The following is a 26,478-nucleotide window of genomic DNA, read 5'->3' on the forward strand; positions in this document are numbered from 1 at the left end:
CAGCCCCACTCTCACCGGAAACCAATCGCTCACTTCATTTCCTATTCTAACACATGCTTTACTACCTTTGTAGAAACTTTTCACTGCTTGCAACAACCTTCCACCAACTCCATATAACCTCATCACATTCCACATTGCTTCCCTATCAACTCTATCATATGCTTTCTCCAGATCCATAAACGCAACATACACCTCCTTACCTTTTGCTAAATATTTCTCGCATATCTGCCTAACTGTAAAAATCTGATTCATACAACCCCTACCTCTTCTAAAACCACCCTGTACTTCCAAGATTGCATTCTCTGTTTTATCCTTAATCCTATTAATCAGTACTCTACCATACACTTTTCCAACTACACTCAACAAACTAATACCTCTTGAATTACAACACTCATGCACATCTCCCTTACCCTTATATAGTGGTACAATACATGCACAGACCCAATCTACTGGTACCATTGACAACACAAAACACACATTAAACAATCTCACCAACCATTCAAGTACAGTCACACCCCCTTCCTTCAACATCTCAGCTTTCACACCATCCATACCAGATGCTTTTCCTACTCTCGTTTCATCTAGTGCTCTCCTCACTTCCTCTATTGTAATCTCTCTCTCATTCTCATCTCCCATCACTGGCACCTCAACACCTGGAACAGCAATTATATCTGCCTCCCTATCATCCTCAACATTCAGCAAACTTTCAAAATATTCCGCCCACCTTTTCCTTGCCTCCTCTCCTTTTAACAACCTTCCATTTCCATCTTTCACTGTCTCTTCAATTCTTGCGGCAACCTTCCTTACTCTCTTCACTTCTTTCCAAAACTACTTCTTATTCTCTTCATATGACTGACCCAGTCCCTGACCCCACCTCAGGTCAGCTGCCCTCTTTGCCTCACGTACCTTGCGCTTTACTTCCACCTTTTTCTCTCTATATTTTTCATACTTCTCTATACTATTACTCTGCAGCCATTCTTCAAAAGCCCTCTTTTTCTCTTCCACTTTTACCTTCACTCCTTCATTCCACCATTCACTGCCCTTCCTCATGCTGCCTCCAACAACCTTCTTGCCACATACATCACTTGCAATCCCAACAAAATTTTCTTTTGCTAACTTCCACTCCTCCTCTAAATTACCAGTTTCTCTTACTCTCACCTCGTCATATGCCATTTTCAACCTTTCTTGATATTTACTTTTTACCCCCGGTTTTATTAGCTCTTCAACCCTCACTAGCTCCCTTTTACATCCACCTACTTTATTCCCCCACTCTTTTGCTACAACTAATTTTCCTTCCACCAAAAAATGATCAGACATACCGTTAGCCATACCCCTAAACACGTGCACGTCTTTCAATCTTCCAAACATTCTTTTAGTTATCAACACATAATCCATTAATGCCCTTTCTACTACTCTTCTATTTGCCACTCTTACCCATGTATACTTATTTTTATCTTTCTTTTTAAAAAAGCTAGCACTTATTACCATCTCTTGTTCAACACACATATCTACCAGTCTCTCACCACTCTCATTTTCACCTGGTACGCCATACTTCCCAATGACACCTTCTACCTCTCCAGCGCCCACTCTAGCATTTAAGTCACCCATAACAACTACATAATTCCTTCTACCCAGTCCTTCTACACACCTAGTTAATTCAATCCAGAACTCATTCCGCTCTCCTTCACTTTTCTCACTACCTGGCCAATACGCACTGACAAACGCCCAACATTCCCTACCCAACCTAACCCTTACCCACATTAACCTAGATGATATCTCCTTCCATTCCACTACTTTACCTGTCATCCATTCACTCAGCAATAAAGCCACACCCTCTCTCGCTCTTCCCCTTTCAATCCCAGACACTCTACCAGTCATTTCACCAAACATCACTTCACCCTTTCCTTTCATCTTTGTCTCACACGAGGCCAATACATCCATCCTTCTACTTCTAAACATACTTCCAATTTCACATCTTTTACTCTCTATCGTACTACATCCACGCACATTCAAACACCCCAAAACTAGAGTGCGGGGAGCAGTCACTCTCCCCCCAGCTCCATCTCTTTGATGATGTCTCACAGGAATTAAAATTCAGGAGAGGGGGTTCCCAGCCCCCTCGTCCCGTCCCTTTTAGTCGCCTCTTACGACACGCAGGGATAACGTTGGCGCTATTCTAATTGTTTTATGCCCCCGCGGCCACAGGGGGCATACATACATACATACATACATACATACATACATACATACATACATACATACATACATACATACATACATATATATATATATATATATATATATATATATATATATATATATATATATATATATATATATATATATATATATATATATATATATATATATATATATATATATATATATATATATACATATATATATATATATATATATATATATATATATATATATATATATATATATATATATATATATATATATATATATATATATATATATATATATATATATGAGAGACAATACAGTAATATATTCATATGTTAAAATCAAGACAATTCATGAAAAAAAAAGCTTACAAGTTCAAACAAATCTGAAATATGAGTTATAAAAGCAAAAAAAAAATCTCACACTATCTCGTGAATTTTCTCAAAGATCTTGGAGAAATATAATTTGTTCAACTACTTTCACTTAATCATCTGACACACATTAAACTATTTTCATCTTATTATGTGAAACATACTAACTTTCTGTCTCTCTCTCCTCCTTCAATAACTAAAAAGTAATTGAACTCCACCTGTTTCTCCAATATACTGAAATATACCCAGCCATTAATCAAACTCATCTAAACACTATACTCATATCAAATTAATAGAATTCCTTATTAAAATAAATCCTGACCTCTATCCCTTTAAGTTTAATTACAAAGACTGACCACACACTAATAAGAGTGTAGTTGACGGTGTCTTTATCACCTGGGGATGAGATCAACACGCCTCGAAGTAGGTGATCATAATGCATCTGCATGAAAATTTCATTAGAATAGAATCATATACTACATATGAATGGTGTCATTAAGTTTGTTTAGACAGACAGGTTCTACGCACTCCACTGTTGACAATCATACCGTACTGTGTGTCTCATGTGCCACAAAAGTACGTCGAAAAGGATGTGCAAGGAAATCTCACAGAAGTCTGCACATGCACAGTGCTCTATTATGTGACGACTAGTGATTTCACAATTGAAATGGGGTGCAGTTTTCTGTTCTGCCCCATGCTGCCATGCATCTCAATGTGTGCTCGGCCAAAATAAGCCCAAGAGATGATTACTTAACCCAGATCATATTCTTGGGAGCAAGGTCATCCTCAGACTTATCTGGAAAAAAAGCCTTGAGGCTGAAGGAAAAGACTTCATTGTACTTAGGAGGTTGAGCCTCACAGCCCAGAACAGACATAGCAAGGGGAGAATCTAGATATCAGAAGGACAAACCCATGTCACTTTACCATAAAAATCCTGAGTAGAGACCTTGATCTGCTAGTGTGTCAAAGCCCCTGATACATAGTTGAGCTCCCCCACTCTCCTAGAGGAACCTTAGGCTTGTAAAAAGGGTATCTTCATGGTGAAATACAGGATGAAAAGTCTATAAAAAGGTTCATGGGCAGTCTGGTTAAGATTCCCTAAAACCCCAGGGCAGATCCCAGCCAAGAGGTTTCTTTTTTACTGCTGCCCGCTTACTCAACCAATATCGGAAACACTATAGAAAAGACTAACCTGCATTCCCTGTTGGTTGAAATGGAAACTATCTATAAGAAAAGCAGAGTCATGAATCAAAGGAATAAAGATCTCAAGTGCAGAAGACTCAGTGGAGAACAGAACTCATTTCCCCTGATTGAAATTTGATGAAAATGTTTTGCAGGGTGTGACAATAGAAAATGCTGTAGCTTCTAAAAGTGTTTCATTACCCCTAATCTTTAGTAGAACCTGTGCAGGGTTAGATATGTCAGAAATTTCCTCCTTTGTGACAAATATCTTGGGAAGCCTACGAATTGGTCTATCGAGTCTGGGATTCATTCTTCCTGGGGCCAGAATAGGGCAATGAAATTTAAGCAAGTATTCCTTACCACCCTCAAATTCCACTTTGTCTAAGGGACCAAGTTCCAGGGATAGAAGACACACACCTCCAACCAGCAAACAACTTTGGTATTGTATCTAGGTTACTAGCCACAGAGTATAGCTGTGGAGAGCAAGAGAGGAACAACTAAGTCATTACTCATGGTTGCAAAGATGCCCATCATTGTTATCACCTCCAACCTGCCAGTGTGCACTTGATTTCACTATGGAGGGAAAAAAAAGTAGAGAATCTGATGTATCCTGCTAAGCGTCAGCAATCATGTTGCATTGCCTACTGACAAAATTTGGACCAAGAAAAGTTACCCTGTGTTCTACTGCCCTCGTATGATATTTATTGCTATAAGGCACAGGAGCCACCTATGGATGTGTTCCTTGTCTTTTACCTACGGTGTGACAATTCTGGTGTCTATGATATCTTGAAATTTTAATCAAAGGATATCTCAAATGTTTGCCAATCTAAAATGATGGGATTCTGCTGCACCTCAGTTTTAAAGCCTGCAGGCCTGAAGCATGTACTCCCCAGCTATAATTAAGAGCGTCTAAAAACAATAACACTTTTGGGTTGCCGGGAATCGGTGGGATTCCCTTCTTCAGGTTGTGTGTTACTTCCTACCAGAGGATGTCTGACAACAATACGTCAGCCTCAAGAGCTTCAACAATGTCAGGCATGGATAACACCCTTTTGTTCCTCATCAGTTGGAGATGAAAAAATTTAATTTCAACCTGAATGTAACCTGCTTCTCTGGGCAGATCAGGTCCCCTATTGCAATTTGCTACTTTTTAGCAGTTGGGGTAGACTCTTTTGAACAGATATCTGCCACTCGCACATCCTGTCAATTGAAGGCCGTGCAATCCTTTGCCTAGTATTGATCTCCATGACCAGGTATATCACATAGGTTCAAAGGCCCAAGTCACATCTTGTCAGGTTAATCTGAAAGCCCAGAAAGAGAGATCTGACAAAGTCATACATCCAAAACCAGAGCCTGGCTTGTGACGGTCAGAATCTGCCAGTCATCTAATATGGCAGAGAAGTTAAATCCCCATCCTAGGGCCAGAAGACCACTGATACAAGCACCTTTGTGAATGCTTGGGAGCTGTCACTAAAACAAAACACAGGACTTTGAACTGGTACACCCTGCTCACCCGAATAAAATACAGATACACTCCAGTGGCTGATGACAACGTCAACAAAGATATTGCACCACCTAATGAAGAGACAGCTGAAGGGGTTCTTCCAGACAGTAATGCTCTGCTTTGCTGTGTAATACATTTAGCTCATTATCCTCATCTATATACTTCAGTGCCACACAGCAAATCATCTTCCTCATCATTTATCAATTTTACTCATCTTCACTGGTGAGTGTTCTGATTTTTAACTTTTATGTATGTATGTAAGGATATGTCTACAGTAAGAGGGAGTTTTAGCTTGAAAGGAGATTAAAAGTGGAAAAAGGTTTACAAGTGTTGGGACGGTTTATTACAGCTTAAATTTATAAAGACAAAAAATTATGAAAAATATGAAAATGAGGACAAATATACCATAGATTGATTGTATCTACATCACAGGTTTTCAGACATCGTGGGTTCCTGGAACAGAAAACCCATGATAGCCCAGGGATTACTGTGCTGTATAGTTTATTCACTATTTCCTTAATTCCTATCCACACTGGACTGCTTTCCCTGTTGGAGCCCTTGGGCTTGTAGCATTCTAGCTTTTATAACAAGGGTTGTAGCTTGGCTAGTAATAACAATACTAACAATAAAGGATTTTCTAACTGAAAAAATAACACCATGCAACAGGGTTAAGCAGGGAAGAAAAACAACGCCATGTAACAGGGTTAAGCAGAGAAGAAAATGATGACAACTCACCCATCTCTGCCTTTACTGACAATTTTCACTTCATAGTAGTATAAACCACATGCAGCAGGAATAGGATTTGTTGCACGTACACTAGCTGCATCTTTGTGATTCTTTCCATGACCTGCAAATAACAATCAACTATATAAACTGAGCACTGCAAAATATGAAATCAAGCTTTAAACAACACGTAAATAAAATTTAAGACACAAAGGATAAATTACATCGAGGGAGCTAACAATCCCGTCTTTAGTGAGTGAAGGCTTTGAACAGCATTCATAAACTGAACATTCGTATTACAAAATCAAATCTAGTTTTTAAGAACTTTCATGGCAACATAATTTTCATAAACTACTTGCCTTCGAATAATAAAATACAAAATGTTGAAAGCATTTTGTATTTTTCCTAACTAGCCTATGCAACCCTGAGACCTTTCATAGGAATAGGAATTCAGCATGGCTGGAACTAGGCTGTTAAAATCAATAACAAGGTGCCAGTAGTTACGGGTAAGTGTCGGGAAAGCTTTGGCCTTTCGCCCGCATCAACATCCAATCCAGCAAATAACAGTACGAACACTGCACCCCAAGGGAAGGGAATGATGAGGAAAAGGGGCCAACAAATCCTCTCATCCTAGAATAAAATCATGACATCTTGCCTAAAAGAGATGTTTTTTTTTTTCCTGTAAAGGAGCTAAGTTTGTTAAACAACCTGCTAAGGAGTTACCAATGGTCCCTGCAGGAATGTCCAAGAACTTGTGGGAATACTCCCACAGACAGATGGCTGTATAGGTTGTCTGGCATTTCCAGACTTGGGCCTTCTTGACTGCCGTCACTGACAGGTGGTTCTTGATGGTTAAATATAAAGCCAATCTCAATCTTCATAAGCACGTGTTTGAGAGGGTTCTTCTGGACCCATAGCTAATGGAGGATAAGCTCTCCTGATGGTTTCCTGGAACCAAAAGTTTATGTTGTTCCACGAGACCTCCTTGGATCTGCCAGCAGTAAGAAAAAGATATTGTAAATTTGGCATGTATAGTAGCATTATTAGCCATTAACGTTACCAAATGCTTTATCAAACCCTTTGGAAAACTAACAAAGCAGCTCTGCACGTATTCCCAGTACACCGAGAGCCAGGTGCGATCCTTTCTATTGACCATATCCTCTAGACAGGTGGAAAATCCCTACATCTCTGTTAAAGTTACATTCTTAGAGGAGAGAAGTACACACGACGAAGTTTGACACATAACTACCATGGTATACCTGCTGTCACCAAACCCAAGGTAGGGAAGCTTTGGATGTAAACCAACAAAAAAATAGGAGCGATCACTGGAAGGTAGTCATGTGGAACTAGCCTTCTCGTTGATGGCTGAAGTCTCTCAACGCATTGTCTTTGTCACTATGGAAGGCAGTGTAGGAACTGTTACAGTTGCTGGGTGTATGTCAGGAGCCCAGGTTACTATTATGTTACAGTAGTCCAAGATATTCCACCCTCTGTCTGGGAGTCCTTGAGAACGTTATAATATCCTATAAATCTTAATCAATATATCAAGTAAAGAGGCAGTTTCTCAATGCTGAAGTGATTCCATTGTAGGAGGGTATAAGGGGGTAATTGCAGAGACCCATCAGTAGACGAGTGCTGAATCAAAGTAACATGAACACTAGGAGAATGGCAGCATGTCTGAAGACCGGACATTGAATTGGTAGCTACATTCCTTTAAGACGAAGTGGAGCAAACATCCTGTAGGAAAAGAATGAACAGACCTAATGGTAGATGACCAAGTCTATAAGGATCAAGTGGTCATCATCCTTACTACAGACCGCACGCAGATGGGGAACCAAGCATGAAGACTGAAGACCAGTCACCAATTCCTTGTAGATTATTCCATTAGTAAGAATACACTGTAGAAATCCATAAACTTTCTCGGCAGCCTTCATGTCACCACCTCCATTCCTGCCATTGAGGGGCGAGTTTTGGTATATCACAAACAAAATCAGCAAGCAGGTCTGGAACGTTGTCACTCATAAAAGATACAGGAACTCGCTGTATTCCATGATCCTTCCTGCCTTTTCTCCTAACACTTCCAACTCACTGCCCCTTGCCTACACTTTGTGATTAACACACTAAGTACTGCCTAATGTTGTTTTTACTTGGCTTCTATCCCAGTATAAGTATTTTGTAATAGAATATGACCAATTCGGCAGTAATTTGTATTTTTCCTAACGATATTTTAGGGGTGAAAGGAAGAGCCATTAAAATTTTACAATGGTTACCTACACATTCTGCTAGTTAGCGGGAGGGGTAGCGCGCTACCCCTCCCGCTCACATACCTGTGACTCAACTCGCTTTGCTTGAAGGTAGGACTTCAAGGGGGATAGGATCAGCGGGTAAGTTTGTAAAAATAGCTAGAGGTTTGTATCGTTAGGAAAAATACGAATTACCTGCAAATTTGTCATTTGTTCCATACCTGAAATACAAATATACGCTATTTATTAGGAGCGACTCACCCATTAGGAGGGTGGACGTCCCTGACAATCTGACTATTAGCTTTACCTGGGGGTTCCTTTTCTTGAGTAGGTTAGTACAAAAATTAAGGAGTCTCTAACACCTTGCTAGGCAAGGTTTGCGGCCTACGCAAGCTGTATGTGGAGATAAACAGTGTGACTGTCAAGGTAAAAGTTATTCAGAGTCCTTGTAAGGAAAACTGTTGTAACCAAGACTTTCCCAATACCACCTTGCAAGGGTATGGGGACGCTGCACTATTGGCACAATACTAGGTACACAAGGGAGCAATGGTTTACCTGCAGTGGTTGAGGTCAGCTTGTGCAGAGGACCCAGGCTGCTGCTTTCCCCAAGAGAGGGGAGGATAAAGAAAAGAATAAGAGCCAGCCATACCTTTTCTTTCATGCAGATTAAAACTGGGAAACAGTGCCCTCAACCTTCTGCTACTTGTCCAATAAGGAACTTGAGGTATTAAGACCAACTCTTGTGCAGCCACTACAGGGCCGATAGAAAACGTATCGAGCCTCCTGTGGGTCACGTCTTGCAGGTAATGGGCGTTGAAAATTGTTTGGCGTTTCCACACCCCAGCCTGTAGAACCTAAGTCACTGAGTAGTTTTTCTTGAAAGCCAGGGACAGCTACACCCCAGACATCATGGGCTCTGGGACGATGTGACGGATGAGGATCTGGATTCAGAGCATGGTCATGACCCTGTGAATCCAGGCAGAAATGTTCTTGGTGATCCTCCTCTCGTTTCTCCGTGCTAACAAAATGTGAAGGCACTCGAGGGCGTGCTGCTACTGTTCTCTTAAGGTAGAGTCTCAAACTCCTTACTGGAAAAAGTAAGAGATGCTCTGGGTCATTTGTTACAGAACTGTGACTCGTTATCCGGAAGGAGTCGAACCTAGGATCCTACACCCCTGGATTCTAAGTCTTGGCAACAAACTCGGGGACGAAGCTGAACATTACCTCTCCCCATTCCCTTGAATGGGCGATGTCGTATGAGAGACCATGTAGTTCGCAAATTCATTTAGCTGAAGCCAAGGCGAGCAGGAACACCATCTTACAAGTCAGGTGGCAATCTGTTGCCTGGTGTAATGGTTCGTAGGGAGGTCTCTTTAGAGACTGGAGAATTCGAACCACGTTCCAAGGAGGAGGTCTCGCTTTCAACTCAGGACAGGTAAGTTTGTAACTCCATATGAGAAAAGAAACTTCTAGCAATGAGGATATGTCCATTCCATTCAGTTTGAAGACAAAGCTCCAGGCTGAGCGATAGCCTTTTACTGTACTGCCGAAACTGAAAAGCACACTTCTTCACGCAAATATACAAGAAACTTCGCTATTGCTGGAAGAGTGGCATCGATTGGAGAGATACCCCTTCCACGACAACCACCAAAGATGGCATTCCACTTTGCCTGGTAGACTGCTGCTGATGAGTTCCACAGGTATCCAGACATCCTGTTCGTAATTTGTTACGAAAATCTTCTCTGAGTGAGGAGGTGCTGGATAGTCTTCAGGTTTCGCTACGGCTTTGTGGTAGATGTTGACGCATGGTTATCTAAGTAGATTGTGTCGTGGAGGGAGTTCTCTTGGGAGCTCCGTTAGGAGCTGCAGAAGGTCTGGGAACCATTTCGCACGATGCCATAGCGGAGCTAAAAGGATCATTGAGAGGTTGACTGATGTTCTAGCCTTGTTGGTTACCCTCATTAGACAGAACGGGGGAAAGGTGTAAACGTCGATGTTGTCACACCGTTTTTGGAATGCATCTTGCCAGAGCGCCTTGGGGTCTGGGACTAGGGAGCAGTAGAGCAAGAGCCTGAGGTTCAGGGCCATTTCGAAGAGATCCACCATCAGAGAATCCCACAAAGTCAGGACTTTGTTGGCTACTAGATGATCCAAACACCACTCTGTACTCACTATCTGATGCTCAGCTCAGATTGTTGGCGAGCACATTCCTTTTGCCCGGAAGGAAGCATACTGATAGAGGTATCAAGTGGACCTCGGCCCACATGAGTATCTCTACTGCTAGATGGGATAGGGGCTGCGAAAAAGTACCTCCTTGCTTGTTGATGTAAGCCACTACCGTGGTGTTGTCACTCATCACCACCACCGAGTGGCCTGCCAGGAACTGATGGAACTGTTGAAGGGCCAGAAAAACGGCCTTCATGTCCAAGAGATTTATGTGGAGGTATTTTTCAGACTCTGACTAAAGGCCTGAGGTTGTGTGGTGCAGCCCATAGGGCCCTACTCTTTTTTTTGATGCATCTGAAAACAGCATCAAGTCCGGGGGGAGGACAAGAAGATATACGCCCCTCTGCAGATTCTTGTCTGTAACCCACCACTCGAGGTCCATCCATTCCTCTGATCCCATGGGGATCAGAGCGTCCGGAGAATCAAAAGCCTGATTCCACCAGGACCGAGTTGCCACTCGAGGGATTGAATCCTGAGGCGGCCGATGGGAACTAGACGGGCTAGGGATGACAGGTGTCCGAGGAGACACAGCCACTTCTGGGCCGGGAGTTCTTCTCAACTGAGAAAAGATCTTGCGACTTTCCTCAGACTCATTATCCTGTCGTCTGCTGGGAGGGCTTTGTGGAGATTGGTGGCTATGACTATACCTAGTTATACCAGTCTGAGTGGGAAGCACGGTGGACTTCTCGAGGTTTACCATAACCCCCAGATCTTGGCAAAGCCTGAGAAGTTTATCTCGGTGCTGAAGAAGGGTTGCCACCAAGTCTGCTAGGATCAGCCAGTCGTCCAGATAACAGAGGAGGCGGATGCCAACCTTGTGTGCCTAAGATGACACTAGGACGAACACTCTAGTGAAGACTTGGGGTGCCGTGGAAAGACCAAAGCACAGTACCCTGAACTGGTATTTCTTGTTGTCTAGGCTGAATCTTAGGTACTTCTTTGAAGATGGATGGATTGGGATCTGGAAACATGCGTCCTTTTGGTCCAGTGTTCACATGAAGTCCTGTGGTCTTATCGCTTGTCTGACCATATCTGCCGTCTCCATGCGGAATGAAGTAGTTTTGAAAAACTTGTTCAGAGCTGAGAGGTCGATGACTGGTCTCCAGGCTCCAGACGCCTTTTTCACAAGAAAGAGTCGACTAAAGAAGCCTGGGGAGTCGTAGAGAACCTCTTGGAGGGCGCCCTTCTCCAACATGGTCTAGACTTCTGTCCGAAGGGTTAGCCCCTTTGCTGATCCTATCACAAAGGAGTCTATCGATTCTGGATCCTTGATCAGGGATGTGATATCCTGAACGAATCACGGAGACTGTCCAAGGATCGGCTCCGACTTGCTTCCACCTGTTTCAGCAACTTTGTAGGCATCCCCCTATTGGTGGAATTGAATTGAATATAGGATTTAGGCATTAAGCCAAGCACTGGGGCATCAAAGGCCATTCAGCGCTATATAATGAAAATCATTCAATCATATCTGTACACTCACACCATTTAGTATCATTTTAACCTTTAATACAAATCTTAACACTTTCATACAATAAAATCTAGATGTGAAATAAATAGGGATTAAAAGGGTAAAATAAATAAATAAATTAATAAAATCAATTATAGCTCATAATATAACCCAATACTTTGTACAAATTTTCTCAAGTTCAGGGTATTACAGTTTTCCCCCAGTATATCTCTTAAAGGTTTGTCCTGGAGTAAATGTGTCCTCCTCTGAAGATTAAAAACAGGACAATCGACTAAAATGTGTTTAACATCCATTGTCACTTGACAGGTATTACAAAGAGGGGCCTGTCTCCCTTCCCCACTCTTCATTAAATAATTGTGCGTTGCATGTGTATGGCCAATACGCAGCCTAGTTAAAATAATGGTATCCCTTCTACTTGTAGAATTACAAGATGACCATTTATCCACCAATGGGTGGATTTGTTTCAATTTTGTATTGGTGGTCAGTTCAGACCCTCGGGCTTGCCACTTATTTTTACAGTAAAGATGAATCTCACTTTTAAGATCTTTGTAAGGAATACTCAAGGGGGATGGATTACTTAGCCCTGAAGCTTCCTTTGCTGCCTTATCTACTTGTTCATTCCCATCCACCCCAACATGGGCAGGGACCCAACAGAAGTGAACACTGATACTCTTCCTAGACTGCAGAAGTACTAACCAGTCCTGCACCTCTTGTACTAGATGATGGCCTGGCATAATTTGTTTTAATGAGAGTAAAACACTATTGCAATCCGTAAAAATTGTATAAAAACTATTTTGGTTGCCATTTTTAAAAATATGTTGGACTGCGAGAATTATTGCGTACAGCTCAGCAGTAAAAATTGAACAAGAGGATGGGAGTTTCCTTCTAATAACAATATCCCCCACCACAGCTGCACTTCCAACTCCTGCAGCCGATTTGGAGCCATCTGTAAAAACATGTTTCCCATGATGTTGAGCAGCATGATTTAAAAACTCACTTTTCATTACCCTACTAGGTAAGGTATTTTTCCCTCCTGCCGTAAAACATACTTTAACAGGTGGATTACACCAAGGAGGAGACTTGGGATATCCTACCTCTGCTATCTGTGCTGTTAACAAGCCTACTTCTCTAGCATCGTTTTTCAGCTGTACTTCCAAAGGCTTAGGCACTCTAGATCTATTAGGAGCCCGATCTAAAGGCGCCCTAACATATTTACAGTTAGGATTGTTTCTCACAGCAAGGGACCTAGCTAAAAACCTCAAACTCAACTCCTCTCTGCGAATGGAAAGGGGAGGTATGCCAGAATCAACATAGAGACTGTCAATGGGAGATGTTCTGTAAGCACCTGTGCAGATGCGAAGCCCAGCATTGTGAACAATATCAAGTTTTCCAAGTAAAGTCTTTGTAGCTGACCCATATATTTGGCATGCATAGTCTAACTTGCTCAGACACAAAGATGTATAAATTCTAAGCAAAGTTGTTCTATCAGCACCCCAATCAAAATGCGATATCACTCTCAGAATGTTCAGTGACTTCTTAACCCTGATAGATAGGTCATTTATATGGGGACCAAATGTCATTTTCTTGTCGAAAATGACTCCAAGAAACTTGACACTATCCTCATATGGCAAAATACAATCATTTAAGAAAAGGGTGGGGATCTCTTCCCTTTTACGAGTACGAGTAAAGCGAATGGCTTTGGTCTTCTGAGGAGAAAACATGAATCCACGAGAATTTGCCCATGCGGAAGCAGCATTTATTGCAATTTGAAGATTTTGGCATGCTTGAAGTGCAGATGATCCACTACAATAAATTGCAAAGTCATCGACAAATAGTGATCCTTGTATGCCAGGAGGTATGTGACTAATGAGACTATTAATAGCTACAGCAAACAAGGTCACACTCAATACGCTGCCTTGGGGGACACCTTCTTCTTGCATGTAGGATGAAGATAGTTCTGACCCTACTCTCACTTTAATTGAGCGGTTTGATAAAAATTCTTCAATAAAAGAGAACATATGTCCTCCTATACCCCACGAGGCCAATTGCTTTAAAATACCACCCCTCCAGGTGGTGTCATATGCCTTTTCGAGGTCAAAAAAGACACCCACCACCTGGTTTTGGTTAGAAAAAGCATTTGAAATTTCCCTTGATAACATCAGCAAAGGGTCTAGAGTACTTCGGTTCTTCCTAAAACCAAACTGTCTGTTAGATAAAAGATTTTTTGATTCTAGATACCACACAAGTCTGTTGTTGATCATTCTCTCAAATAGTTTGCATATGCAACTGGTCAAGGATATGGGCCTATAACTAGATGGCAGTTCTGGGTCTTTACCAGACTTGTGGCCTGGAATTACAATTGAAGTATGCCAGGAATCAGGAGATGTATGGGAAGCCCATAGACCATTAAAGGTTTCTAATAAAAATTCCTTGGTATCCACTGGAAGATGTGATATCATTTCATACCGGATGCCATCCTCACCTGGGGCAGTTAAAGAAGAGCTGGAGATAGCATTTTGCATCTCCTCCATACTAAAAGGCAGGTTAAAAGCTTCAGTATTTGAAGAAGCAGGAGGAACAACAGATGTTGATGCTCTAATTTGTTGAAATGCTGGGGAATAGTTGTCAGCACTTGATACATGAGCAAAGTGCTTAGCAAGAACCTCTGCTACATCTTTGGGGTCAGATATATATCTATTATTTTCCCTTAATATTGGTAGAGGCTTAGGGACGAATTTACCTTGAAGTTTTCTAATCTTGTCCCATATTTCCTTTGAAGGAGTTTTGGTATTAATATTAGATATATATTTCTTCCAAGATGCTCTCTTTGCTTTTTTAAAAATTCTTTTTTGTTTGGCACAGGCTCTGAGATATGCTATTCTATCTGCTAAATAGTTGGTCCTCAAGTATCTTCTGAAGCAAGTTCGGGTCACTTTTCTTGCGTTGGCACATTCTTTACTCCACCAAGGAACTACAGAGCGATGAGGTAAACCGCATGTTTTAGGTATAAACTTGCTAGCATTATCATCAATAATATTTTCAAGATGTTGATAGGCATGCACTGGAGATGTAAATTCATCATATTCTTTATCAGTGTGTGAACAGTTTTCATAAGCTGCCCAGTCTGCCTCATCTATCTTCCATTTTGGTGGACACTGAGAAGGAAGATTATGGACATAATTTAACATTATTGGCCAATGGTCACTGCCATGTAGGTGTTCATTTACTGACCAAAGGTAGTCCAATCGAATGGATGAGGAACAGATTGACAAATCAATGGCTGATGTAGAGTTGTGGACTACATCATACCTAGTTGGAGAACCATCATTCATTAGTATGACATCATTGTTGTCGATTAATTCTTCAACAAGATTACCCCATCTATCGCACACATTTCCACCCCATAAAGTATGCTTTGCATTAAAATCACCCATTAAAATAAAAGGGGCAGGAAGCTGATTGATCAAGTCTTGAAGGTCAGAAAGTCTAAGCCTTCTTGGATTACCAGCATGATCTAAGAGGAAAAGTTCTAAGGATGGTTCAATATATAGCGAGCATAAAGTAATTTTTTTCCCGATATGAGTTCTAACTGCACATGCCTGTAGTGGTGTATTGAGTGGGATTGTTTCAAATTTTACAGATTTGTGAATAATAAAACCTGTACCACCTTGAGCTCTTGCAGCTTGCAAAGGAGGGGATCTACAAAAATGATAATTGAGTCCAGGATTAAATGGTTTGTCACTGATCTTGGTTTCCTGTAGACATATTACCTTCGTGTCTGTGTCCCTGGTTAAAGTTTTTATTTGCTCAATGCTAGTACTTAGACCTCTGCAATTCCACTGGATGATAGACATTATCTTTTGTTATTATTTTTCTTTGTCTCATTTGTCTTTTGGGACTTTTCAGATGAAGCCATATAAGGCCTGGAGATGGAAGGCTTTACTAGGCCACCACTCTTCTTTTCTTTCTTTCTAGGATCTTTATAAGAGTCAACCTTAGGATCATGAGCAGTAGGGCACTTACCTGACTTAGATGAAGGTGAGGATGATGGGGACCTTTTCCTCTTTGGAAGATCTTGTTTTCCAATATCCATCAAATCAGGTAGAGATTCTGCCTGAGACAATACATTTAAGGTGGTGGAAGCCACATTGGTTTCCTTGGAGGATTGCGCTAGAACTTCAACAGTTCGAGCACTTAACCCAGAAGGCTGGGCTACTACCTCTAGGGGAGATGCTCCTATCAGTGACAATACTTTCGGTGTATTGGAAACCATATTGACCTCTTTGGAGGTTTGTGCTCTGGCTTTTATAGGCGGAGCACTTGACCCAGATGGCTGGGCTACTACCACTAAGGGAGATGCACCTGACGGGCCAGGTGCTGCCACTGGTCCCCCTGTGGTAGTAAGGGGTAGTGGATTATAATCTTTTGTTGGCATCTTAACTGCGTGAGCAAAATTAAGTTGCCGATTGAGTAGATGCTTTGCATAACCTACACTTATATGTTCAGCATTTGCTTTCAAGATTGCAGCTTCTTCTTTCTTGTATTCTCTACATCTTTTATCATTTGATTTATGATGATCTTTACAGTTTGCACAGGTTGTATCTCTGTTGCATTGGCCATGTTCTAACAAAGAACAGTTAATACAGATCTTCGTATTATTGCAGTACCGGGAAGGGTGACCGTACTTGAAACAATTAAAGCATTGTAAAGGCCTAGGTTTTTATTCTCGAACACGTACTCTTTCATTCTCAATAATTATATGATCTGGTATAACAGGGGTTTCAAATGTTAAAACTACCATGCTTGTTTGAGGGATCTTACTTACTTTCCAAACATTAGCAGGGCACATGTCCAGAATTTCCGGTTCTGAGAATTCATATAGATCTCTATCAAAAACTACTCCTTTACCATAGCTGAAGCTCATGTGTGGTTTAATATCCTTAATAGGATCAATTTCTGCAATCTTCATGCCACAAAGCATGTGAGCTTGAGTATCTGATTTTGCATTAATCAAAACAGATTGCTTACCGTATCTACTAATATCCTTACTTTTAATTAAACCAACTTTTTTTTGTATAAATTTACTAATCTTATAATAGTTATAATTATCCATCTTCCCAGATGCAATTATCCATGTTGGGGGCTTGGGGGTTCTTACTTCTGGAAGTCTATGCTCTATTTCTTTTTCCATCCATTCTTCTGGTTTATATACCTCTAGGTGTCTTGGTGCTTTATCACATAGAGCCCCAGAAATCAAACAATTGTCAATTTTTATGCTCTCTAAATTTTTATTTGCTTCTAAAGCAATCTCAAAACTTGAAAATGATACCCAAGCTTCCCAAAAGCCTTTACTACCATTAAGCTCCATTAAAATTTCTTTGATTGCCCCAAATCTACAGAAGGCTTCATGAATTATGTCATAGCTACAACCAATTGGTATGTTTTTTAAGTGGAGAATTTTCAGATTTTTTGTTGGATCTGGTAATGAGCCAGAACCAGAGAGTAAAGTATCACTGTTAATACAAGCATCATTTTCCACCAGTGCCGATAAATTGTCTTTAACAACACTGGTCAGAGAAGTATTGTTGGAGGAATCCTTTTTATTGCAGAGGTTGTCAACAGAGCTTTCCCTATTTAAACAAGCAGAAGTCGTCAACGGTGTCTGGGGTTCGCCATTTGATCCAGGGGTACGGGGAATATTAAGTTTACTCATTATTTTTTCAGGGGGAGGGAAGGGGTCATAATAACAATGAAAAAAAAACAATGGAAAAAAATAAAGTTCAAGGGAGAGAAAAAATTAAGACTGTCTGAAATTCCAAAGAAGACACCGTTAGCCTTTCCTGGAATTAATTTCTCCACCAATGACACCTGTGAAAGCTGCTTACCAAATGTCCACTCCCTACCCTACCACAAAGGGATGGTACCACTATGATTAGAGTGGCTCAAGTGTATGCCAAACCCGCTTGATGGGACTGAGAGCATTTCAAGAATACAATCATCCCCACTCTAATCATAGTGGCAGGCAAACCGGACAGAATGCCGAGAGTCCTATCTCTATAAAATCGCCAACCCCTGGAATCCGAAGGCCAAATTTCCTAAGAGATAGTTCCGCGTGCCAGTATGGGAATACTGACACTCCTAGGTGTCCAAACATTTTCGGGCAGTTGGCAAGACCACCACAGCTCCCACAATTGATTTTGAAATAAAAACCGATCATGGATACAATGTCCCCTCTAAAAAACCTGGACAGTGAAATGGGTAAGAGAGTTTTGACAGAAAGGTTGGAGACAGCTGATAATTATGAAGGAGGAATAAGCAATAAGAGGTAATAGAAAAAGAATGAGAGAAATTTAGAGTCAAACTGAGGAAAAGAAATTCCCCAGTTCGAGAGCCCTCTTGCCCGTCACAAGCCTTCAGCACGGGAATGATATGCCGTGCTGAAGCCCAATGACTTCATCAAGGCATTCTCTCGTTAAGAGGGCCCCTATTGGTGGACAAGCAAGGGGAGTGCCTATCCTAGCGTTTGTGGCCACAGCCTCTCCCTCTAAGATATCTTCCTCCCCAGGATGACTTTGACCCTTCCTTGATCTAGGTAGAAATGGGCTTTTTCGACACCACTTTCTTCACTGCAGTTTTACTCGTTGAGGTTTTGAGTTAGTTAGGCTGCGGAGGTTGGCAGTCTATGGGGCCGGGCTGTCAAGGCCTTATGGAGGAGAGAGTCCTGGTGGAACTTCCTCAATCTCTCTCCAGCCTGCTCAACATCCCAAGTCTTGAACAATGAAATCCCCTCGAGAGAGGAGTTCCCGAGCCTTTCGATCTCTGCGTTAAAGACCGCAGATGGAATTTCTAAGATACGAAGTCCCTACGTTTGAGGATGGTATTGACCCACAAGTTCGATACTTGGTGGACTAAGGACTAGATGGTCCGGGCACCCAAGAGGAGGAAGGTTTCCATAGCTTTCCTGGTACTTTCCTTAGAGAAATCCTTGGTCCGTACCAGGATTCCCAAGGACCCAAACCATTGATCTAACCCCGAAGTAGCATGCATGGCATACTTTGCGCTTCTTGATTGACAATCTCTGTCTCCGAGAACGCAACCCAACGGTTGGAGTCTCTCTCTACAGAGATCACCATAATCAGCTTTTCCAGGGAATGGAGGAGTGGAAGGAATGGCCAAGGTTCGTCCAAGACCTCGTAATACCTCCTCAGCTGAACCCGCGGAGGTGGAAGGAGCTCAAACAAAGGGAGGACGCGAATTTGGAGAGCTGCACTGTACTTCGTGGCTTTTGATTGCCAAAGACAAGGCCTAAGACTGTGTTTTTGCCCTCCATGGGGGTTATCTCTGGGTCGGAAAGACCATTGAGAACCCTCGTCACAGTCAGTACCTGCCAGAAAGAATGCTCCAACTCCTGTTCCCCCTCTGAAGTGGGACTGCCAGCAAAGTCTCTTTCGTCCAACACAGAAAGCACGTCTCGGAGTGGATCGCGGTCGTCCTTGGGGTGACTGACTGCTCCTGCGGGTCTGGAGGTCCTTGAGGAGGACTTCGGCAACGTCTCGGAGTCTTTCAACTCCTTGCGAGAAATAAGCCATACAGTGATACCTCTGGATACGAAAGTTTCTGCTTACGAAAAATTCAGGATATGAAAAGTGATTCGAAAATTTTTATGCCCCAGTATACGAATAAAATTTCAGGATACGAAAACCTTACGAGATCCCAACTTGTCGCCGAGAGTAATTTTAAAAAGCATGCGCCGCCAGACTTTGAACTTGGGTAAACTCACTTACAGCCTCCCGCTCACCCATTGGTTATCTCCCTACTCAGATGCTAGCTGACGCCATAAGATCCTGCTTTCCTATTGGTCGGCAACCATCCCACCTTGCTTACGCACGGGCGTTCATCTCTCTCTCTCTCTCTTTTCGTTCCGACCACGGTATCGTTAACAGACATTGTGTGCTTTCGCTTGTTTGACGTAGTGTTAAATACAGTACATTCGTACGCCACGTGTTATCGTTATTAAACATTCGTTACTGTGCACTGTACTGTATTAGTGTTTACTATACTGTACATAGTACTGTACATAACGTACGTAGTGTATTACGAATTGAGCTTATACTGTAGCCATGGGTCCCAAGAATATTGCCGAAGGAAAAAAGAAGACGACGATGCTCTCGATGGAGACGAAACTCGAAATCGTAAAAAAGTACGAGTCTGGCATGCGTTTAAGTGCGATCGCCAAGGAGTATGGCCGGAATCCATATACGATAGGCACCATCCTGAAGCAGAAGGCGGCCATCAAAGCAGCGGCACCTTCTAAGGGCGTCACTATTTTCTCCAACAAGAGAGCCCACGTGCATGACGAGATGGAGAGGCTGCTTCTTGTGTGGATCAAAGACAAAGAGATCTCAGGAGACACCATCACTGAGACTACAATTTACCAGAAGGCCTCCGCCATTTTCGGTGATCTCGTGCGTTCTCAGGCCGAAGAAGGGGCAGAAGAAGGAACATCCCAGCAGGAACCCCAAGAGTTCAAGGCTTCTCGGGGGTGGTTCGAGAAATTCAAGAAAAGGACTGGTATTCATTCAGTGGTATGGCATGGGGAGGCAGCCAGCTCGGACACGAAGGCCGTCGAAGCCTTTGTTACAACGTTTGACGAGTTGACTCTGAAGGAAGGCTACAGTTCGCAGCAAGTTTTCAATTGCGACGAAACTGGGCTTTTCTGGAAGAAAATGCCTCGTCGGACGTTCATCACGGCGGAGGAGAAGAGGCTACCCGGACATAAGCCTATGAAGAACAGGCTTACCCTTGCTTTTTGCGCAACCGCCAGTGGGGACTGCAAGATAAAGCCCCTGCTGGTGTACCATTCTGAAAATCCCCAAGCCTTCAAAGCCCACAAAGTCATCAAGGAGAACCTTCCCGTGATGTGGAGGGCGAATGCTAAAGCCTGGGTAACAAGGCAACTTTTCATTGATTGGGTGAATGTCTGCTTCGGTCCGACTGTCCGAAAATATTTGGAAGAAAAGCGCCTCCCTATGAAACGTCTGCTGGTGTTGGACAATGCTCCAGCTCACCCTCCTGGCCTCGAGGAATATCTTCTGGCCGAGTATTCCTTCATAAAGGTCCTGTATCTACCGCCTAACACCACCCTCTCCTCCAGCCCATGGACCAGCAAGTTATTTCTAATTTTAAAAAATTGTACACGAAGCATCTCTTCCAGAGATCTTTCCAAGTCACAGAGAGTACAAACCTCACTCTGCGTGAATTCTGGAAAGATCACTTTAATATCGTGATATGCCTCAAACTCATCGATCTCGCTTGGCAAGAAGTTTCGAGGCGTACCCTGAACTCATCTTGGAGGAAGCTGTGGCCTGATGTTGTCTCTGCACGAGACTTCGAGGGGTTCGGGAAGCCTGGAGGCGAAGCCGAGATCGTTGACGATCCTGAACCCATTCAGCAGTCTGAGGTGGCTGACATCGTACATCTTGGTAAGTCCATGGGGCTGGAAGTTAGCACCGATGATATAGATGAACTTATCGAGGAGCACTACGAGGAGTTGACGACGGACGACCTGAAGGAGTTGGAGACGATGCAAATAAGTGTTGTTCAAGAGCAGTTCTCTAGCGGTGATGAGGAGGATGTTACACCTTTGAAAACGGCAGACATTAAGGAAATTCTCGCATGTTTCCATAAAATGGCAGACTACGTCGAAAAGGAACATCCAGAAAAAGTTTATACCAACCGTGCGCTTCAACACTGCAATGACGTTTGCCTAACGCATTTTAGAAATGTGTTGAAAAGTAGGCAGAAACAAGCTTCAATGGATAGTTTCTTATTAAAGAGGCCAGCAGTATTAGTAGGCCAAGACGAAGATGAAAGTGAAGAAAAGAAACAGAAAAGAGGAAGTGATGAAGAATTAGAAGGTGAAAGTAAAGAAAAGAAACAGAAAAAAGAAAGTGATAAAGAAGTAGAAGAAATTTAGAAAATATGAAAAACGTAAAGTTATAAAAAAGCAAAAAAAAAAATTCAATTTTAAGTTTTATGTTACCGTTAAGTGTTAAAGTATTTTTTTCTTTCATTTTATAGTTTTCCATACGTAATGTTAAGTGTTAATTATTTCTGCCATTTTTTTATTTTGTAAAATTTAAGTGTTAATATGTTAAGTGTGTAAATTACTGTACATAATCTGTCACTTGTTACGTTTTCTGCCTTATGCCATCCTCCTCTGCCGCGACTTTGCTATCGGACATCGTCTCAATCAAAAGGTAAGTTTCAACTTCTTTGTTAATTAACTGTAACCTTTTTTTCAGGGTATCAATCCTTAATTTAGGTGTACGTACAGGTAACAATACACCTTCACTGATCCAAATGCTTTACATACAGTACCATAACTTTTATACAGTAGTAAAGAAAACGGACCGTTTCTTAGGGCTTGGAGGGGATAACTAGGCTATAACTACATTATTGAATAATCTCATGGTGGTTTCTGGAATGGATTAGGCTGTTTTTAACGGTTGGGTTAATTATTGAATGATGGAAATGGCTGCATTACATGTTTATTACTACAGTTTAGCGTGTTTATGAAAGAAAAGGTGTCTTTTCATAAGGCTTGGAACGGATTAGGCTATTTACATGTAAAACGCGACTCAGGATACGAAAAAATCAGGATACGAAACCGTATCCTGAACGGATTACTTTCGTATCCTGAGGCATCACTGTATTCCAGCATGGAAGGCCTCGATGGTCTGGCCTTCCTGGTTACTTCTAGAGGTGTGGTGCTCTCGTTACAAGGGGAGTTTTCTTCAAAAGGTGAAATGGAGGAGACTGGGACAGGTTCCTTGTGAGGTTGCCTTGGTTGAGATGGCGGTGAGCTACGAGAGCGAGTGAAAGGAGAACCGGAGAGGTTTGGACATGGTGTTGATGGCCTCACAGGAGTATGTTTCACCCTAGAGGATGAGACGGTGTCTGGAACTCCTTTTCCTCTTCATGGGAGAGGCAGCCAAGGTTCTTTGCCGAACATCCACTGGGCCAAAAAGGGTGTTGAAGGCTCACAGAGGCTTCCGAGGAGCGAGCCGAGAGGGCAGGCCCGAAGGCTTGCACCACTGCCCTGAAGATGGCATCAAACCATGGCTGTTTGCTGATACTAGTGTTGTTGGATAGATCTCCCGAAGGGAGGGAACCGAAGGATCTCTTTCAGGAGTCTTTTCTGGAACCGTTGAATGATGTGGGTCCGCCTTGATTATAAGTGAGTTCAGAATTTTAAATTTCCCGAAGTGCCCTTTCGCTCTTTCACCGTTGGTCGTGCTGTAATACGTTTGTGGGGAGGGGAATGGGGCAACGGAGACCTGTGTAGAAAGACTCTACCCTTCCTAGGTGAGAGGACCGATGGTCTGGAGGGCGAAAACCTACCTTTCTGTTCCTGCTCCTGTTCCATGTGGACAACTACTTGTTCCTCCATCTGATGGCATGACTTCTTGGAAGTCAGCGGAGAAAAGATGTCGACTTCTGTTTGTGCTTGCCAAAGTTGTGGTGCATTCCTCCGTGTTGGCGAGTGCCTAAGCGATGGCGAGCGTTGCCAAACCGATGACGGTTGACGAGGAAAGCTGTGAAGTATAGGCGAACGTTTGCGCATTGGCAACTGCTAGCACGCTAGCAAATGCCAGCGAGATCGTGCAAGTCAACGTGTAGGCGGCGATTGAAGATGGGAATGTACTGCCCGATGATCTAATGACGCGTGCTGATGCAGCAAAAGCTGGCGCTTGGGTGACTGCTTACGTGGAGATTTTTGCACGGTTTGACGATGGGCAGCAGGCGCGATGTCGCGAGAATGATTATCGGAAGCAATGCGTTGCTTGGGTGTGAGCCCAACATATTGGCGAGCGACGTGTTGGTCGATGAAGGTTGGAAGGAGCGCGACAAGTAGGATCATCGGGATGAGCAGGAGAAACCTGTGTAGGTGAATGGAGCGTAGGAGATCGGCGCGCAGACGATTGGTGCGCAGGCAGACAGCGAAACGGAGCATCATAAGCAGTAGGGAGACGGGAACCAGAAGACAGGAGACGGACAAGCGGGAGGTTGGCGAGTCGAAGATTGGCGCGAAGCAGGATGAGCTGGAGAGAGGATGTGTCTTTCAGAAGGACGAACATCCTCCAAATGGGACGTGCCGATCCTCAGGCAGAGAGTCCTGAACCAAAGTTTGTGGACTAAAGGCTGCGTCATCAGGAGAAGGTCTGGAAGCAAGCAAAGGTTGGGAACCAGATGACGTCAGACGAGGAGGCTTCTCCTTCTCTGATGGCTGCGGTGACGAGGCTGAAGAGCCAAAGAGGCATCTCTTCACCAACAGCAAAGGAGCACCTCTGACGCTAAGAGGACGAGCACGTCGGGAACAACGCCCACAGTGTTGCCTATTCACACACACTAAACGTTACAAGGGGGGGGGGGGGGTGGCCATTTTGAAAAATTGTTAGAGAGATCACAACAAGCAAGGGTCAAAATATCAATATCAAATCATAAATAAAGAGTATCCAGTCAAAAATCCAATCAAGCGAGAGTCAAAAATCCAATCAAGCGAGAGTCAAAAATCCAATCAAGCGAGAGTCAAAAACCAAATGACTGTACTTCACCAAGTGACAGCAATGAAATCAGGAAAAAAGCGAGGAGAATCTCCAACAATGTTGTCGCTAGTGGCGACAAGAGAAAATATGTGGAACAGGGGATGGTTCCAAGGTACCTCAATAGGGTGCGCAGGTGGTACACCTGGCTATCCGATCGGCGATTGCCGAGTTTTGATTTTTCTATCGTGACGTCAGAGACGTAAGCTACATATATAACTACCAGGTAAGTCTTGTGTTTAAAAACAATTTTTATCCTATTCATTATTGGTATATTTTCAATACAGTATAAAAAGCCTATTAAAGGATTAATTCTATATAAATGAAATATGTTATTTTCATTAGTAAAATAAATTTTTGAATATACTTACCCGATAATCATGTAGCTGTCAACTCTGTTGCCGACAGAAATCTACGCACGGGATACGCCAGCGATCGCTATACAGGTGGGGGTGAACACCACAGCGCCATCTGTGGTCAGGTACTCTAGTACTTCTTGTCAACACCACCTCAATTTTTTCCTCGGTCCACTGGTTCTCTATGGGGAGGAAGGGTGGGTCAATTAAATCATGATTATCGGGTAAGTATATTCAAAAATTTATTTTACTAATGAAAATAACATTTTTCAATATTAATCTTACCCGATAATCATGTAGCTGATTCACACCCAGGGTGGTGGGTGGAGACCAGCATACATGTTAACACAGAAGCTAAGTATCCCGTATTTTATTTTATTAGTTATTCAAAAATAACATAAAATAAATAAATACCAGGTAAGGAAGACGACTTGAACCATTACTCTGCCTTTATTAAGTACGTCTTTCTTACTGAGCGTAGCGGTCCTCTTAGGATGCTGAACGACTCTTAGGTGCTGAAGTATAAAGGGCTGCAACCCATACTAAAGGACCTCATCACAACCTTTAACCTCGGCGCTTCTCAAGAAAGAATTGACCACCCGCCAAATCAACAAGGATGTGGAAGGCTTCTTAGCCAACCGTACAACCCATAAAAAGTATTCAAGAGAAAGGTTAAAAAGGTTATGGGATTATGGGAATGTAGTGGCTGAGCCCCCGCCTACTACTGCATTCGTTGCTACGAATGGTCCCAGGGTGTAGCAGTTCTCGTAAAGAGACTGGACATCTTTGAGATAGAATGATGCGAACACTGACTTGCTTCTCCAATAGGTTGCATCCATAACACTCTGCAGAGAACGGTTCTGTTTGAGGGCCACTGAAGTAGCCACAGCTCTCACTTCATGTGTCCTTACCTTCAGCAAAGCAAGGTCTTCTTCCTTCAGATGAGAATGTGCTTCCCTAATCAGGAGCCTGAATAGGTAAGAAACTGAGTTCTTAGACCTTGGAAGAGAAGGCTTCTTGATAGCCCACCATAAGGCTTCTGATTGTCCTCGTAAAGGTTATGACCTTTTGAGATAGTACCTAAGAGCTCTAACTGGGCAAAGTACTCTCTCCAGTTCGTCCCCCACCAAGTTGGACAGGCTTGGGATCTCGAACGACTTAGGCCAAGGACGTGAAGGAAGCTCGTTTTAGCAAAAAACCGAGCTGCAAGGAACATGTAGCCGTTTCAGATGTGAAAACTATGTTCCTGCTGAAGGCGTGGATCTCACTTACTCTTTTAGCTGTTGTCAAGCACACGAGGAAAAGAGTTTTTAATGTGAGGTCCTTAAAAGAGGCTGATTGGAGAGGTTCAAATCTTGATGACATAAGGAACCTTAGGACCACGTCTAGATTCCAGCCTGGAGTGGACAACCGACGTTCCTTTGAGGTCTTAAAAGACCTAAGGAGGTCCTGTAGATCTTTGTTGGTGGAAAGATCCAAGCCTCTGTGGCGGAAAACCGCTGCCAACATACTTCTGTAACCCTTAATCGTAGGAGCTGAAAGGGATCTTACGTTCCTTAGATGTAACAGGAAGTCAGCAATCTGGGTTACAGTGGTACTGGATGAGGAAA

General features: G+C 42.7%; 2 protein-coding genes across 2 annotated transcripts in view; one reads left to right on the forward strand and one right to left on the reverse strand.

Moving 5' to 3' along the window:
- LOC137644750 (ran-binding protein 9-like) overlaps positions 1-23,369 on the reverse strand; it is a 45,710-nt gene extending 22,341 nt beyond the window's left edge. Inside the window, exons 1-3 of the mRNA XM_068377646.1 lie at positions 23,311-23,369; positions 8,409-8,434; positions 5,983-6,094 (exon numbers count right to left, since the gene is read on the reverse strand). Of these exons, the coding sequence (XP_068233747.1) occupies positions 5,983-6,094; positions 8,409-8,434; positions 23,311-23,369 (197 nt within the window). The remainder of the gene's footprint in view (positions 1-5,982; positions 6,095-8,408; positions 8,435-23,310) is intronic.
- The window catches only part of LOC137645998 (ran-binding protein 9-like), a 218,945-nt gene that overhangs the window by 121,029 nt on the left and 71,438 nt on the right, over positions 1-26,478 (forward strand). The gene's annotated exons all lie outside the window — the stretch shown is intronic.

The sequence above is a fragment of the Palaemon carinicauda genome, chromosome 8, assembly GCF_036898095.1.
Source record: "Palaemon carinicauda isolate YSFRI2023 chromosome 8, ASM3689809v2, whole genome shotgun sequence".
Classification (NCBI taxonomy): domain Eukaryota; kingdom Metazoa; phylum Arthropoda; class Malacostraca; order Decapoda; family Palaemonidae; genus Palaemon; species Palaemon carinicauda.